The sequence below is a fragment of the Lacerta agilis genome, chromosome 14, assembly GCF_009819535.1.
Source record: "Lacerta agilis isolate rLacAgi1 chromosome 14, rLacAgi1.pri, whole genome shotgun sequence".
NCBI classification, from domain to species: domain Eukaryota; kingdom Metazoa; phylum Chordata; class Lepidosauria; order Squamata; family Lacertidae; genus Lacerta; species Lacerta agilis.
Window position 1 is genome coordinate 16,177,540 of NC_046325.1, and position 14,912 is coordinate 16,192,451.

Genomic DNA, 14,912 nt, shown 5'->3' on the forward strand with positions numbered 1-14,912 from the left:
CCGTACAAAGGGATGCCCCCCGATTCAACCGAGGAGATGCATCTGCAGCTGTGAAAGGACGCCCTTCTTTAAACTGGTTGCTTCCTCCTCACCTCCCTGGGAAAGCAATTCCCACCCACTGCATAACAGGAAAATCAGCCTGCAGAAGATATGTTCAGTTGTGAACCTGTCACACATTTGAATGGCTGAGATCTAAGAAGCTGAGCAGGTAAAAAGAGGACATGTGCTCCTGTTCATTGGATGAAAATCCCAGTGCTTAATCTTGAAAGCTGATTGGCTAAGAAGAATCGGCAACCTTAAACTCTTCCTTGGATAAAAGGAGGAAAGATTTCATAATGCTAATTCACCAGTCAGCAGGGGTGCACTGTACATCCTCATAAGCTAAGAACAGAATATTATTTCACTGGTTGATTGGCTGGAGAGTCTGGCTGGCATGGGATTTTAATTTCTTCTTCATTCATTGGGTCTGCTTAAGGCACTTGTTCCAGGAACTGACGGACTGCCATTGGCCAAGGACTCTGGGAATTTCTACCTTTGGGGTGACCTAGACACTAAAAGCTGACACATTATTTGCTTTAGCCAAGTTCTCCCCACTGCTCATTCACTTAAGGAAAGTAATAAAGCCAGAGACATTTCCCAGTTGTTTATTCACAGAAAATAGCAAACATCCTAGCAGATAACTGGTGCAGAATATTCTCATTGCCTAGGTGAGGATAATTTCTGACTTTTGGCCCGTAACAGAAGACGACACTTCTCACCAGAAAAAAACTGGACCTAGGAAAGTCGGAACTCTTTGATTAATCACTTCGAGATGTTTCTACTCTCTCACACAGCCGTTTTCTGCAAGTGTGGGAAAGTGTCTGCAAGTGGAAGAATGAGTAGTGGTTTTTCCAAATGAACTTCTGGGAAGAAGGTTTTGGCTTTGTGAATGTGTAGGAGGTGTATTTCCTTTTTGTAAAAAAAATTTAAAAAAAAATTGTCTGAAGCTGCAAAAAAGAAAAAAAAAGAAAAAAGGATTGCACAGACTGGCAGAAGACGTCAGAGAAAGAACTACTATTCTCGAGATGTGCCTTGAAAGGTTACCTGGCAAGACAAGATAATATTGTGCCGGTTGATGCACTGTTCCACAAACTCAACAAGAGAACCTAGGAGATTTATGCCCTTGGATGCTGTTTTTTAAGCCCAGTAGGCTCAACCCCCAACCAGAGGGCCCAACTTGTATTATTCTCACTGTTCTAACCTTCTGGGCCTCCCTGCCCACCCAAGTGTTACACAGCTTGCTGGTTCCCTTTAGTCTTTGCCTACTAAGCAAGAGTTTCCTCCTGCCCCACATTCTGCTAATCTCGTCATCCCACATAAAGATTGCAGAGTCCAGTTGCATACAAGAGAATTGATAGCCCAACTAGAGATTTGTTCCACGGGCTCTTAGTTTCAAATTAATTTCCCATAATTTCCACCACTGGGAACGAAGACAATTCACAAACTGAAGTGGGTGACAGCTCAAGTACCGGTAGATTTTTTTTTTTGTAAAGGTGGCACAACCTTGAATTATGATTCATGAGGATGCTAGAGTTGTGTGGCCACCAGCTCTAGCACTGGTTAGTACAACTGGTATATGAGTATTTGTTTTGTATTTTACGGCTGTTCCCCATCCACCCCCAGACATATTTTTTAGGCAGTGATTACCAGGATAGCTACTGTTACTCATACCTTTGGATGTAGATCATATTGTGTTTAGGGTTAAAAGGGTTTTCGAATCAAATTGAGGCTGAGATTTGGAATCTCGGGGTGCCAACTCTATTTTGACACGTACCATGAAAACAGGTTGCCTATATGATAGTTCTCATGAATGCAAATAGAGAGCAGGTAATAAGGAGTTACGGGTGTGGTAAACTGAGATGCAGTGTCAACTTTAGGCTTATCTGGGCAAGGGGTGGAAGGAGGTTGTGAGTCCCGGTCTCCAGCATTAGAATAATCCAGTGTGCCGTCAGGGTTTAAGAAGTGAAACTAAGGTGGTTAGGTCACCTGAAAACGGTGAAAGTTATGGTTGAACTAGCCACTGGGGCTGTCCCATGAACAATGATCATTCTTATCTCTATGCCCTGAACAGCTTCAGAGGCTAAAATCCACACACAGAAGTTCTGTTAAAGAGGCAAGAGCAGGGCACGCTGTTTCTTCTTTGACATGACAGAAGAATTTTAAGTTAGGGATGCAAGATTATATGGCTGCATACCCAGGGGGTTTGGAAAGGCCCTCTCTGGTTACAGGGTAGAGTTGTGGGTACTGTATCATTTAATGCCCTTTCCCCAAAGGCCATGGCCGGTTCCCAGGTCCTCTGCTTGGAGAGCGAAGAGCCGTATGCTAAAGTAACGGAATCGAACCCTGAATTTTTTTATTGTGAGGGTCAGCGGGTAGCCCTCGAAGCGCTGCTCGCTAAAGGCGAGGAGGCCTTTAAAGAGTGTGTCTCCCAGGAAAAGCTGCGCCCCTTTCTGTCAGATGGAGAGCTGCAGGAACTGAAGGCAGCTGCAGAAGACTCGCTGGCTCCCTCGCCAGGTGGAACTGGCAATGGTGGTCACGGGGGCAAGGGATCAAGCCTCAGCTACTGGCCTGGACGTTCGGACGAGCCTACTCCAGAGCTGGAGCTAGGGTGGCCGGAGAACAGCGTTTGGAAAGGGATTACCCGTGTGGAGGTCTATACCCACCCACCAGGAGAGGGAGCGCCACACATCAAGGAGCTGGTGCGAAGATACATCCAGCAAGCCAACAAGGTACTGAGGACAGGTAGCAGCATCCTTCTAGATCAGGCTTCCTCAAACTCGGCCCTCCAGGTGTTTTTGGCCTACAACTCCCATGATCCCTAGCTAGCAGGACCAGTGGTCAGGGATGATGGGAATTGTAGTCTCAAAACATCTGGAGGGCCGAGTTTGAGGAAGCCTGTTCTAGATGTTGTGGATATGGAGGAGAATAGCCACATTAGCCAAAGGTGCATTTCTAAAACATACATTTCCACATAATTACTCCACAACAACCCCCGCTCTCTTTCTCTTTTTATCTCTCCTCTCTCAAAACTGCCCCCCCCTCTATTGTGAGTGTGATTTGTGATCCACAATAAAAAAACAATGGCACAAATAGTATTGGTTTCCAGTGTGCTTGAAGGAAGCTCTATCTTCGGGAAATTAAATTTAAACACCACCACTTGGGAGAGCTTTTCTGCTGCGGCTCAGTTGAGCAGATGCAGACTGTGATCCTATAATCACTAACCTGGGAGTAAGCAGCACTGAACTTGGTGGACTTACTTTCCAAACAGACAACATACAGAATTTTGCTCTAAATCCCACTTCACTCCACCGCTAAAGAGTTTCCTCAAAACACATTGGGAGCCATTTTTGTCTGTGCAGGGTTTTATTTATTTATCGTCGTCATTCCTATGTTTGTGTTCCCCCTTCACAAAGTGGAGGGAAATTCAGAGCATTTTTATCCTAATCAATTTCCATGGAAGAGAGAGTTTGGGAGATTTATGGTGCTCTGTACTGGTGCATTTACAGATTTACAGGTTCAGCAAGTAGGGCAGAGGTCAGAAGCAAACATGCAGCCCGTCTTAGTATTATAATCATGTCTATCTTTATGTCTTCAATCCAAATCTCAAAGTATTGCTTTCCAGCTGTACACACACACACACACACACACAATCAATTTCAGTACCAACATACTCCCACCCAAATAACGAAATCTCATTAAATTAAATACAAAAAATCAAATCTATACAAATTTGTACAATGTTAAAATGGCAGTTTAGAGAAAGAAATTTTATTTTTGTTTTTAGATTCAAGATGGGGAACCTGCTGACCTCCAGATGGTAATGGACCACAACTCCCATCAGCCCTGGTCATTGGCCATGTTGGCTTGGGCTGATGGAAGCTGGAGTTGAAAAACACCTGAAGGGCCAGATTCCCCAACACTGTTTTAGACAATGCACATATATGTTGCAGCAGGCACCGTCTTAAAAGAGGTATTCTCTCCTGTGTGAGAGTGAAGAGGGGAATGCTTTTTAATATATGCATCTGATCGATCAGTCACTCAAGGGTTGCAACACCAGTACAAATGGACATAACTTGCACTCCAGATGCTTGAATTAACCATTTTCTTTTTCAGTAATTTCCTTTTTCAGTAAGCAACCAGAAGGGAGGCTCACGAGGGAGGGGGAAGACTCAGAACAAAAGCCAGCAATATTATTTGCTCATTCAACAGTAAGGATGCAAATCAAGTCACTGTGCATACAATGCAAACACCTGATTTGGCTCTCATCACTGTTGATTTGGGGATATTTAATTCTGAAAGCAAAAATTGCATGACTTCTGTCTAGTTATATATCCCACAAGCCAAACTGTTTGTCCTCCAGGTGATTGCCATTGCCATGGATGTTTTCACGGACCCTGACATCCTCTTAGATCTGTATGACGCAGCACTCAGGCGCCGAGTCCCCGTCTACATTATTCTCAGCAGACAGCACCTTGCCTCCTTCCTCACCATGGCTGAGAAAACGTGCCTTAATGTCCGTCACACAGAGGTGAGATGGGGAGGGCTTTGGTTCTGTGCAGGTCTCTCCACCCCCAGAGGCAGAGCTAGCTGCATCTCAGTTGACTCTCACCTTGTGTGCTTTCAAAAAAACAACAACCCATAGACTTTGCTAAAATAATAGGGGCAAAGGTTTGTTTGTGGTGCCTTTGGAAAGAGGTCCCCAAGGAGGCGCATAAGAAGGGACACCACCATTATTATTATTATTATTATAGATATACAGTGCAAACCTGTATAGTCTACTCAGAAGTGAGACACGCAGAATTCAGTGGGGCTTATTCTTAAGTAACTGGGTCCAGGATTGCAGCCTCAAAAGAAGCAGCAGCAGCAATGCAGGTATTTTTAAATTGGTTTGGGGGGAATTCTAGGACCAGTTCCTTACTCAAGTTGGGTTTTTGTAAGTGGCATGCAAGCATTACTTTTGCCCAGAAGTAGTGCAGGACAAATGTAGTGGCCCTTTCTATATAATTGTTCAACCCCCTTTTTAGAATCTGAGAGTCCGAGTCATCCGGGGTTGCACATTTCAAAGCAGACAGCAGAAGCAGGTCACAGGGACCGTGAAGGAGAAATTTGTCCTGGTTGATGGGGAAGTCGTGATCACTGGCAGCTACAGGTAAGGAGTTCTCCTTACCTCTTTTTAAAGAGCATTTTCGCAGTGCGTGAGCTGCTGCAAATGGAGCAAAGCTTAGTTTAAAGAGTCACACCTGCACTCTTTAATTCTCAGAGTGCATCTGGACCCATGTGGGACTCAGAGGCACTTTGGAGAAGGGATTGGGGGGGGGGAGAGATTTGATTCAGTTTGCATTGAAAGTCAAAGTTACCTAATTTGCCCTTTTCAAAACATGTGAACCAAACACAGGCAGCCTTCAAAATTCACACTCCTCTGAATTTTCTCCAGACAGTAATGTATATAAAAATTGCACATTGCACTGCAAAGTATGTAGATAAATATGGGGAAATAAGATATAAAAATGCACTACATTAGGCAAAACCTTTTTTTGCAAAAATGTGTACATCAGGCAAAATTGCATACAAAAATGTGTATATTAAGATAAATTTGCACTTAAATTCTAACGAATCTTCATGAGGACTTTAATAATAATAATTAATAATAATAAACTGTTGTAAACTAAGAGACTGACAGATTCACCCATCCCTACTCTGAGAAGCTAAAGATGGCAGCTGCGACCCTTCAGAGCTTTGCTCCATTTGCAGAAGTGAGCCTGCTGTAGAAAATGCATGGAAGGGACTGAAGGCTACTTTGACACTGTTGCTTGGGAAAGGGAAGGGGCTACAAGGTCCTGCACCTGTGCCTGGTGGTTTGGCCTTAGTGGCTGCACTGGAGAATGTGTCCCCATCATGCCTCTGGAGTGAGGAACATTTGGCCCTCCAGAAGTTCCTGAACTACTGCTCCATTGATTATGCTTGCGAAGGCTGATGGGAGTTGTATGTGGAGGGCCAAAGGTTTCCTACACCTGCTCTGCGTGTATTACTGCAAGATTGGAAGCTGCCCGAGACCATGTTTTAGCTTCCACACTTGGCCTCTTTCAAGTTAAGGGGACCCACAGAGTACGGCTTGTCCATAGGCCCTTAACATCTGGAGCTGGCATGGATGTTGCACCTTCCCCCCATTTCTTTCCTGGAATAATTGCATCTCATTCTATTTCCATGCTATATACTCAGCTCCTGATCAGCCTGCCCTCCCTCTATAATTACTCACAGTGAAGACTGCCAGACTCGGTAGAAAACTAGAGTTGCCACCTTTTGTAGAGGCAGACTCTGTGTCTTTAACGAGCCACATGACAGGCAAGAATACAACAAGCGATGCTTTTTGACAGCGCACTGCTGGGGAATGCTGCCTCTGTTCCGTTTCTGCCTGTCATGCACATGTTTAATGTGTTAAAGAGCCTCTCTTTGCATGGCAGAAAAGATGGCAACCCATATAGGAGATGGATCTCTGTGACTACAGCCTCCTACACAAGGGGTTGATGCATGTCTTGGGGCACAAAATACCTGCCACCGACAAAGCGTCTTTCTCCCTGAGACTTCAGATTACATCATATGATTGTTTGTTTCAGTGCAACTTTAGTATTTGTTTTGATGTGACTGGAAATATGGCCTTTTCTGCTTTAGTTCTCGGTTGTCAGTGGAGAGAGCCTGTGACAGTGCTGAAATTCAGCTGGATTTTGGCCAGGGATTTGGGATTATTACTTGACAGAACTCCTTCCTAATTGGTTCCAGGACTTACTGGCATCCATTAGCAGATTTCCTAGAGAGTGACAACTCAGCCATAGTTCAATCTTTAGTTTCAGCAGAAACTGGTTCATTTCCTAGTTTCTTCCACATTCCACTCAGCTCTAAACCACAGATGGTGCTTATTTACCCTAAGAGCCCAGGAATTAAGGCACTGTACTTCATTTCTCAAGGACATAATCTAGATTCCACCCAACAGTGGTGGCTGCTGCCCATTGGAGCTGGTTGCGCAGAAGGCAAGGAGGCCAACAGCAGGTGGCGGCAGAGCCAGCAACAAGCAGAAATGTTTCTAGCTTTGCTGAATTTAGGTAAAAACTAAAGAGGAGGAAGCTGACAGTCAGGACCAACATCTGGGGTTGCTGTATATAGGCAGGCAGACAGCAGTAAACTGGCTGAGGAGAGGCTGAGGTTGGTGAGGCAGCACCTCATTTGCCCTACACTGCTGCCGGTCTTCTGTGTTATGGTGATACTTCTGCAATGTGGTGTTCTCCTTCCTTCTGTAACGTCATCAAAGTGATGTCACCAGCTATGACCTCAAGAGGCTTAAACTGGAAGTCCTCAATGGAATCTGCCAATGAGCTTTTGGCATCCATTGTGATGCTGTTGCTTAAGCAGCCATCGAATTCTGCTAGGCTGATTCCCAAGGTTCATTCTATCCCTTGAGTGGGTCAGAGTTGCAGGGCTGGTGATTTATTGGTACCACGTGCTTCGTAGACAGAGAAACACAAGAGTTGGGATCTGGTTTTTGAGCTTTGTGTACTGAGTTACTGAAGCTCAAAAAACCCAGCTGACACTGACTTTCCGGGGATCCCGTGCAGATCAAGCAAATTATTTGTTTTGAAGCTGCAGGGCATGGAGTATCTTCACTGGAGGCCAGACAGTCCTAAGGGCTTTTGAGTTATGAGTTCATCAGTGAGGACTTACATTTCTGGAACTAGGAGATCTAAAGCTGTCTCTGTGATTTGCTCCTGGAAAGAAAGCTGCTACTTGGGAAGCACAGACTGATCTGACATTCTAGCTCATTTCCATAGCTAAGTATCTTTTCTCTATGTAAGATTCCTGTATCTCAAGAAAAGCCAGATCTACAAAATGTAAGGAATCTGGTTTAGTGATGAATGAAGTCAAGCTGGGTTGTAGTACTATTGGTTTTTGAAAACCACATGGTAGAGGAAACCCAGGTTAAGAACTTCCTTTGAAAGAAGAGAAAGCTGGGATCCAACCTGTTGAAAAAACAAGTTTCTGCATTTCAGAAAACCCGCAGCCACCAGCTGAGAATTTTTTTTCTTTTCTGGGGCCAGGAAATCAAGACTATTCATTTTACTGGAGAACGGGGCTTGAAAAACAAGACAACTCTACTTCTGAATTCTCTGAAGCCACAAAAAAGAGAGGTGGAGAAATAAATCAGCTGGTGGAGAGGATTTTAGGAGGTCACGAGCATCTTCTTTTCTGTTACTTAGGAAAGAACTCTCTTTTTCTCAAGCGGCAAGTGATGAAGCATCCTGTGCGCTTGGGCCTTATATACCTTCTGGTCTGTGTGCTGCCCTCCGTATTTTCCAAGGAATGCTACTTTTGTGACATCACAGCCTCAACCAAATGCCCAGCCACCAAGATGAGTTGTGCCGAAGATGAAGACTGCTTTGTGGGTCAAGGAGCTGCTTTGGGGGTATCACTGATCCAAAACAAGGGTTGTACTCGCTCCATCAACTGTGGCAAAGAGCAACCTGTTGCCCACATGGGGGTAACCTACAGTTTGGTCACCAACTGCTGCCAGGGGAATTTGTGCAATGCAGCTCAGTTCCTGAAAGCTCCTCCTCTTCTCCTCCAGCTTGCCCTCCCCACTATTCTTGTGCTGGGTCTCCTCTGACTTTGCAAGCAATAAAATCCTTCACACGCTTTTGAATGTTGAGTGCTTGTGCCTGTGGTATGATGGTGCGTCCCAACCCAGAAATGACTGCATCTAGGCAGTTGTGTGAAAAAATAATGGCATATCTCACACTGCTCCCTTACACTAATAATTCAGCAGCACTATTGGGATGCCGAAAAGAGTTACCCGAGGATTCTCTAGCACAGCACAATCCATCCTGAACATGTAGATACCATGTTTATGGCTCGGTCCTCTGTGTCCATTAAGACATCACAGTTTGTTCCCTGTGGTGGCTGCAGCAGATTGCTGTGTGGAACGATGCCACCTCTGCAGTCTCCCGAGTTCAGGCACAATTTCTCCTCGTCGCTTTTTGATGGCAATGAATCACGCAGCCTGCAATAATCCTAATTCTCTGCCTCCCAGAGTTTGGCTTGGTGGATTTATCCTCTGCCCTACCAGCTGCACACTTCTTCCTTCCCTGGGTTCAGTTTTGCACTCTGAACCTCTTTGTATGCAGCCTTCCGTGAGGGTCTGGTTGAGGTCTGCACATTTCACAAGAAGGAGGAAGTCCCCTGCTTTTTAGAATACATGAGATTGGAGTACCGAATGGGGCAGGGTCTCTCAGGAGACGTACATGTGTGCAACTCTAATTCTTATGTGAGCAGATGGCAAGACAACAGTGAAAAGCTTGCCTTTTTAAAATAATATTTTATTGGTTTTCCAAAAATAACAACAAAAATACAAAATCAAAACAAAACAAATTGACTTCCCTCTAGTCCCTTCCCTGGTTCCATTATTTGTCAACATGCTGCATGTCCATTATCAAATTATAACATATTTAAATCACTATTATCCATTCATTGTAAAATTACAAGTACTTAAAAAACCCTGCTAATGTATTATTAACCTGTGTACAATGCTTCTGTATATATGCAATAAACTAAAGAAGATTGGCAAGTTAAATTAATGGAATATGCTGAAAGGGCAAAATGGACAATGACATTAAGAAGCAGAGACAACAATGAATTTAAGGAAGAATGGAAGATGTTTATTGAAAAGCTTGCCGTATAAACACATCCAGCCCATTGGTTCACCCAGCTCAGCTGCTTTACAGCATTTCAGGCACAAGACTTTTGTATCACTTGCTACCTGATTCTTCAAACAGATATACTGAAGCTGGCAAAACAGGACTTCTGCTTGCTGTTTCTGAAAAGTGTAATGTTCTCGTCCAAGATTTTACCTGTGCTGAAGGAAATTTCCTTCAATCTCTGGGCACAGTTGGATCATACTAAGAAAACACAAAACACACAACTGCATTTTGAGTTGACCCCTGTCACTCACATGGGTCCACTCCACGCTAGCACTTCAGAATTGAGGATAAAGTTTTGGGCATGTATCAGGGAGCACCGCACACAATACACCCTTTGGAAAATTACTTTAGATGCAAAGGTAGCTAAGTGTGAAAGGCCAGGATCAAGTTACACAGAAAAGGTGCACAGTCCCCACCCCATTTCATGGGCAGTTTAACAATGAGTTGGATAAACAATGAGATGCGTGGTTGGTTTTTAGTTAATCCTCTAAGAACCAAAGAGGAGGCTTCCCGGATCAGACGAAAGGTGTGTATGATCTCACATCCCTTTTCCCACAGTGGCAAGTCAAACCCTTCTGGGAACCCTGGCAACACAGTATGAAGGCTACAGCCCTCACCTGCCCCCCCCCTCCCGCAGATTGAAAGGCATACTTCCTCTGAACATGGAGGTTCTATTCAGTTATGACTGCTAATAATTTTGGTAGACTTTTTCTCCATGAATTTATCAAATGCAGGGTGGGGAAGCAGTAACCTTCCAAGCTGTTGCTGGACTACGATTCCTGGATTTTTTTGGGTGGCCACAGTGAGAACAGGATGCTGGATCAGATGGGCCATTGGCCCATTGGCTCTTTCAATGTTCCCATCATCCTGGACCATTGACCATTTGGGCTGGGGCTGATGGAACTTTGAGTCCAACAATATCTGGAGGGCCACAGGGCTGTGCTTTGTTTTAAAGCCATCTGAGCTAACAACCATCACCGCACCCTGTGGCACTGAATCCTACAAATTAATTGTGCACTGGGTGAAGACCTACTTATGCCTGTCTGTCTTGAATCTTCTTCTCGTCCATTTCACTAGGTGACTGAGTCCTAGCATCACGAGAGAGGGAGAAAAATTCTTACCCACGCCATACATAATTTTGTAAAATCTCTGCTAAGTTCCTCTTAGTTACCTTTTTTCCTAACCTCTCTTTTTCTAACTTCTCATTTCTAGCCATCTTTTTCCTAATCTCTGCATTGCTAGTTATAGCTCTCTGTAGCACTGAGGTTCGGTATAGCAAAAATCAATGCAGTGTCATGGCTGGAACGCTGGGTTTGGATGTGGGGAAAATATGTCTAAAATATTCCCATTTGGGCCATGAAGCTCATGGCTTGGCAGGCTGATACCTAAGCCTAATCTACCTCGCAGGTTGTTTTGAAGATAAAATGAGGAATTTCTATGTACGTTGCCACAAAATACTTTAGAAGCATTTTGCCTCCTAAACAGTGTTACTGAAACCATTACAGACCACAGCTGAGTTGCGGTGGGGACCCTGTTTGAATGCTAAAATATCTCCATGTAGAAAACCAGCATGTCAGGAAAGAGAGGCTGCAACCCTTCTCCCTGACAGTCCAGAAACTGTTTTCTCACGTTATAAGTTAGAGTGGTGTCAGGGGAGGTGCTAGCATCTTCCTATCCCTTACAAGTGTTCTGCGCCTAGATACAAAAGACCTTTCGCTTCATAAATTTGCTACAGGGTGATGACAGGCATGTGCAAAGTCAAGCACCTCTTGAATCCAGTCAGATGATCGGGCAACTTTTGCCAACATCCCAGTACCACACATTCCCAGCTGGCTGCATGGAACACAGTAAAATAATTGACCTCTGTGCTTTCTACAGGGGTTCTAAAGCATGCTACAGTATCAAATAGCCCTGCCCATTGATCTGTTTGCCCCACATATAAAAGTGGCCAACATCCAGGTTATCTTCACTACAAACTTCAACTGGCTGAACAGTCATTAGTTCTCCTTGAGGAACTGTAAGGCATTGGGGTGGGGCGGAGATTTTCAGCACCTTCAAACTACAATACCCAGAATTCTGTGGGGTAAGCTATGAGAGTGGCATGAAACCGAGAAATCCTGAGGTGTAGATTTGCCCTTAGGGCACCTCTAGTTTGGTCACACATTTCACCCAAAAAAGAGAGAAAATGCAACACTAAAAAAGAAAGCATATCATATGCAAATGTATAAGTTTAGATGCCAATTTAGAAATAATTACCGTAATTAAGACAAAAATACAGTAGTACCTTGGTTTACGAACTTAATCTGTTCCGGAAGTCTGTTCTTAAACCAAGGTGTGCTTTCCCATAGCAGCGGGGGACTCAATTTACAAATGGAACACCCTCAACAGGAAGCGGAACATGTTCTGCTTTCAAGTTCACAAACCAAAACACCTACTTCCGGGTTTGCAGCATTCCTAATGGAAGTTGTTCATAAACTAAGCTGCTCTTAAACCAAGGTACCACTGTACAACACATCTCCTTGTAGTAGGGACTGAGCAGGGTTGCTAACTGTGGATGAAAAACTCCAAGGCCCCTCCTGCTCTCCCTTCTTACGGTTCTTTCTCCTTAAACCAGACTTGCATCAGACAGCACTTGAAGCAGAGGACTCTCCTCTGTACACAGCAGGACACTGAGCCAACCTAGCTTCCAGACTGAGCTTAAGTAGCATTGTTATACAATGGCCCTGGGGAGTCTGCTCCAAGTCGCAAGTCTCTTGTGCTGAGGTCTTGCTTCCCTTTCTACCTGCCATTCTACCCGCCCTCTTGATTTGCCCAGAGGCATTCATTTTAGTTGTAGTACATACAGAAGCAACCTTCTTGCCAACTGATTGCAGGTGAGGTCAAGCATTCAGTGCACATACTGAGGTCAGAAAATCCTGTTGCTAGCCCATAGCTCAGACAGCCAGAGCGTGTTTTTCTTCCTCTGGAAGACAGCCTAAATTACCATATATAAATCAGCATACGCAAATTTGCTTGAGACCTGTTTCCCAGGTCTTTCAAGGACCTAGAAATGTCCTTGTTGAGCTCCACATGGATACAAAGTATGCATGGCTTGTCCATTATTGCGTCATTGGAATCTCGGCTTTTTGGATTTTCTTATATTCAAGATTTCACACAAAGAAGATACTTGCCCAAATGTACATGATCAGTGTTCGAAACTCCCGTTGTTCTAGGCACATTTTGTGACAGGGAATTTCATTAGCACGAGAAATTTCTGAGTTCTGGGTGCAGTACTGCGCCTAAGATTTCAGATTAAAACTGCTGAGTGGAAGGAAAGGAGAACCTTTTTTTGCCTCTCCACTTCCAGCTACTCTCTGAAGACTGGAGAAAAGACCCTCTTAAGAATATTAGGGGGGTGGGCAGGGGAAGGACTGGAGCATTTGAAAAATGAACATTTTAGCTGTTCATTCATTTTCAGCTTTGTATTCTTGTTATAAAAAAGTGCGCCTAGACATTCCGTTGTTGTGCCCATAACCTAGTTTTAAGGGGCCATTTAGCTCCAAGCTTTCATATCTCAGTTTCTAACACTGCACATGACCCATGGCTAAAACCCCTTTCCTATCTCCCCCCCCCACCAACCCCTTTCTTCTCAACAGCTTCACGTGGACAGATGCTCGCTTGAACCGCCAGCTGGTCACTCAGCTTACAGGAGAAGTGACAGGGGCATTTGACCGGGAGTTCCGCATCTTATATGCTGCCTCTTGTCCCCTGCCAGCCCTAGAAATTTCACCTAGACTCCAGCCTGCTTCGAGCCTGGCCCCATTACCAAGTACCAATGGGCCAGATATCACTCCGTACGTCAGCGTCCTGGATGGGGTGCAGCTGTCCAACCGCATTGCAGAGCGACGCTCCGTGGCCCCTCAACCCGTGGCCAAGAGCCATGCTGGAGAGTGGGAGTTAGTATTAGCCTCCCCTGCTACGGCGGAAGACCCTGTGCTTCCCACCCCACCTCCAGAGGTGTCTATTCGAAACAGACTGGCAGCATGGCGTGGCACAGACCTTTCAGGAGGGGGCCTGCACGGATCCCCCGATGGGCAGAATGCTCTTAGCGATATACTTAGGAGCGTACAGCGGACTCGGCGTTCAGCAGCAAAGACCACAGGGGCTCGCGCTAGTAAGTCCCTGTGGGACCTCAGCCAGCTCTCTGGAACCAGCACAACAGGAAGGGGATGGAATGGGATAGACTCGGCAGAAGAAGCTAAGGTAAGCACCACCTATATTTTCCGACTCTAGGACCTGGTACATTCTAGAGTGGCCGCATACTATAAAGCTGTCCATTACATTGTTACACACTACCCCAATTGGCCAGTGGTAAAAAACTCCATGGGCTCCAAGCGCTCTCCCCAGGCTTCAGTTTCCTTGGAATGGAGGTCGGGAGAGACTATGGTGTCTTTAGGATATGTGGTTTTATTTACACATACATACAACCTGAGCAAAGGATGGAGGGGCTCGCAGAACCCACACCCCAACAGATCCTGCTTCTCCTTTAGGTTAGTAGGGAAACCAAGCCCAGCACAGAGCAGTCTTGTGTCTGTATTCCCAGCTTCCAGCATCAACCCAACTCGCACACAACAACCACCGCTCTCTCATATACAGGAAAGGGCCACCCATTTGTCTCTATGGTAACAACAAACAACAACAATTTTATTATTTATACCCCGCCCATCTGGCTAGGTTTCCCCAGGCACTCTGGGCGGCTTACAGAATATATAAAACATAGTAAAGCATCAAACATTAAAAACAGAGCACTGTAGCCATGTGAGAGGGGCCTCAAAGCTGACTGGGGATTTGAAGCCAGGTCTCTCTGTCCGATCCTCTATCCGCTTCACCACACCATTTCTCCACTGGAAACAACAGAAACAAGATAGGAGATTAGGGTTCTTTAGGAAGTGGATGTCCTGTGCATTAGAGGAAAGGATCCTGGGAACCCTCTTAAAATAAAAACACCAGAAGTGTATCCTAGAACCCTTGAATAAGAAGAGGGTGTTTCTAGGCATGTGCAGAGTGTGTTTGTTGTATCATTGCATATCATCAGCCAGCCTTCCTTTGTGTAAGGTTAGGGGTCAAGGCTTTCCAAGTTCCTTTCCTAAG

The 14,912-nt window shown here is 45.0% G+C and overlaps 3 protein-coding genes across 5 annotated transcripts in view; 2 read left to right on the plus strand and 1 right to left on the minus strand.

Moving 5' to 3' along the window:
* Positions 1 to 14,912, plus strand: part of FAM83E (family with sequence similarity 83 member E) — a 19,201-nt gene continuing 4,289 nt past the window's right edge. Inside the window, exons 1-5 of the mRNA XM_033169305.1 lie at positions 1 to 208; positions 2,313 to 2,768; positions 4,400 to 4,567; positions 5,064 to 5,188; positions 13,418 to 14,024. Of these exons, the coding sequence (XP_033025196.1) occupies positions 2,316 to 2,768; positions 4,400 to 4,567; positions 5,064 to 5,188; positions 13,418 to 14,024 (1,353 nt within the window). The 5' untranslated portion in view covers positions 1 to 208; positions 2,313 to 2,315. The remainder of the gene's footprint in view (positions 209 to 2,312; positions 2,769 to 4,399; positions 4,568 to 5,063; positions 5,189 to 13,417; positions 14,025 to 14,912) is intronic.
* On the plus strand, positions 8,243 to 8,728 carry LOC117058257 (sperm acrosome membrane-associated protein 4-like). Its single transcript, XM_033169315.1, has one exon. The coding sequence runs from the start codon at positions 8,318 to 8,320 to the stop codon at positions 8,690 to 8,692; it is 375 nt and encodes a 124-aa protein (XP_033025206.1). The 5' UTR covers positions 8,243 to 8,317; the 3' UTR covers positions 8,693 to 8,728.
* The window catches only part of LOC117058256, a 13,486-nt gene continuing 13,105 nt past the window's right edge, over positions 14,532 to 14,912 (minus strand). For all 3 annotated transcript variants that reach the window (XM_033169309.1, XM_033169313.1, XM_033169314.1), the window contains exon 4: positions 14,532 to 14,665. In XM_033169309.1, the coding sequence (XP_033025200.1) occupies positions 14,592 to 14,665 (74 nt within the window). In that variant the 3' untranslated portion in view covers positions 14,532 to 14,591. The remainder of the gene's footprint in view (positions 14,666 to 14,912) is intronic.

Excerpts from the sequence above, each read along its gene's own strand:
- LOC117058257 (XM_033169315.1), top strand. The coding sequence starts at position 8,318 with ATGAAGCATCCTGTGCGCTTGGGCCTTATATACCTTCTGGTCTGTGTG.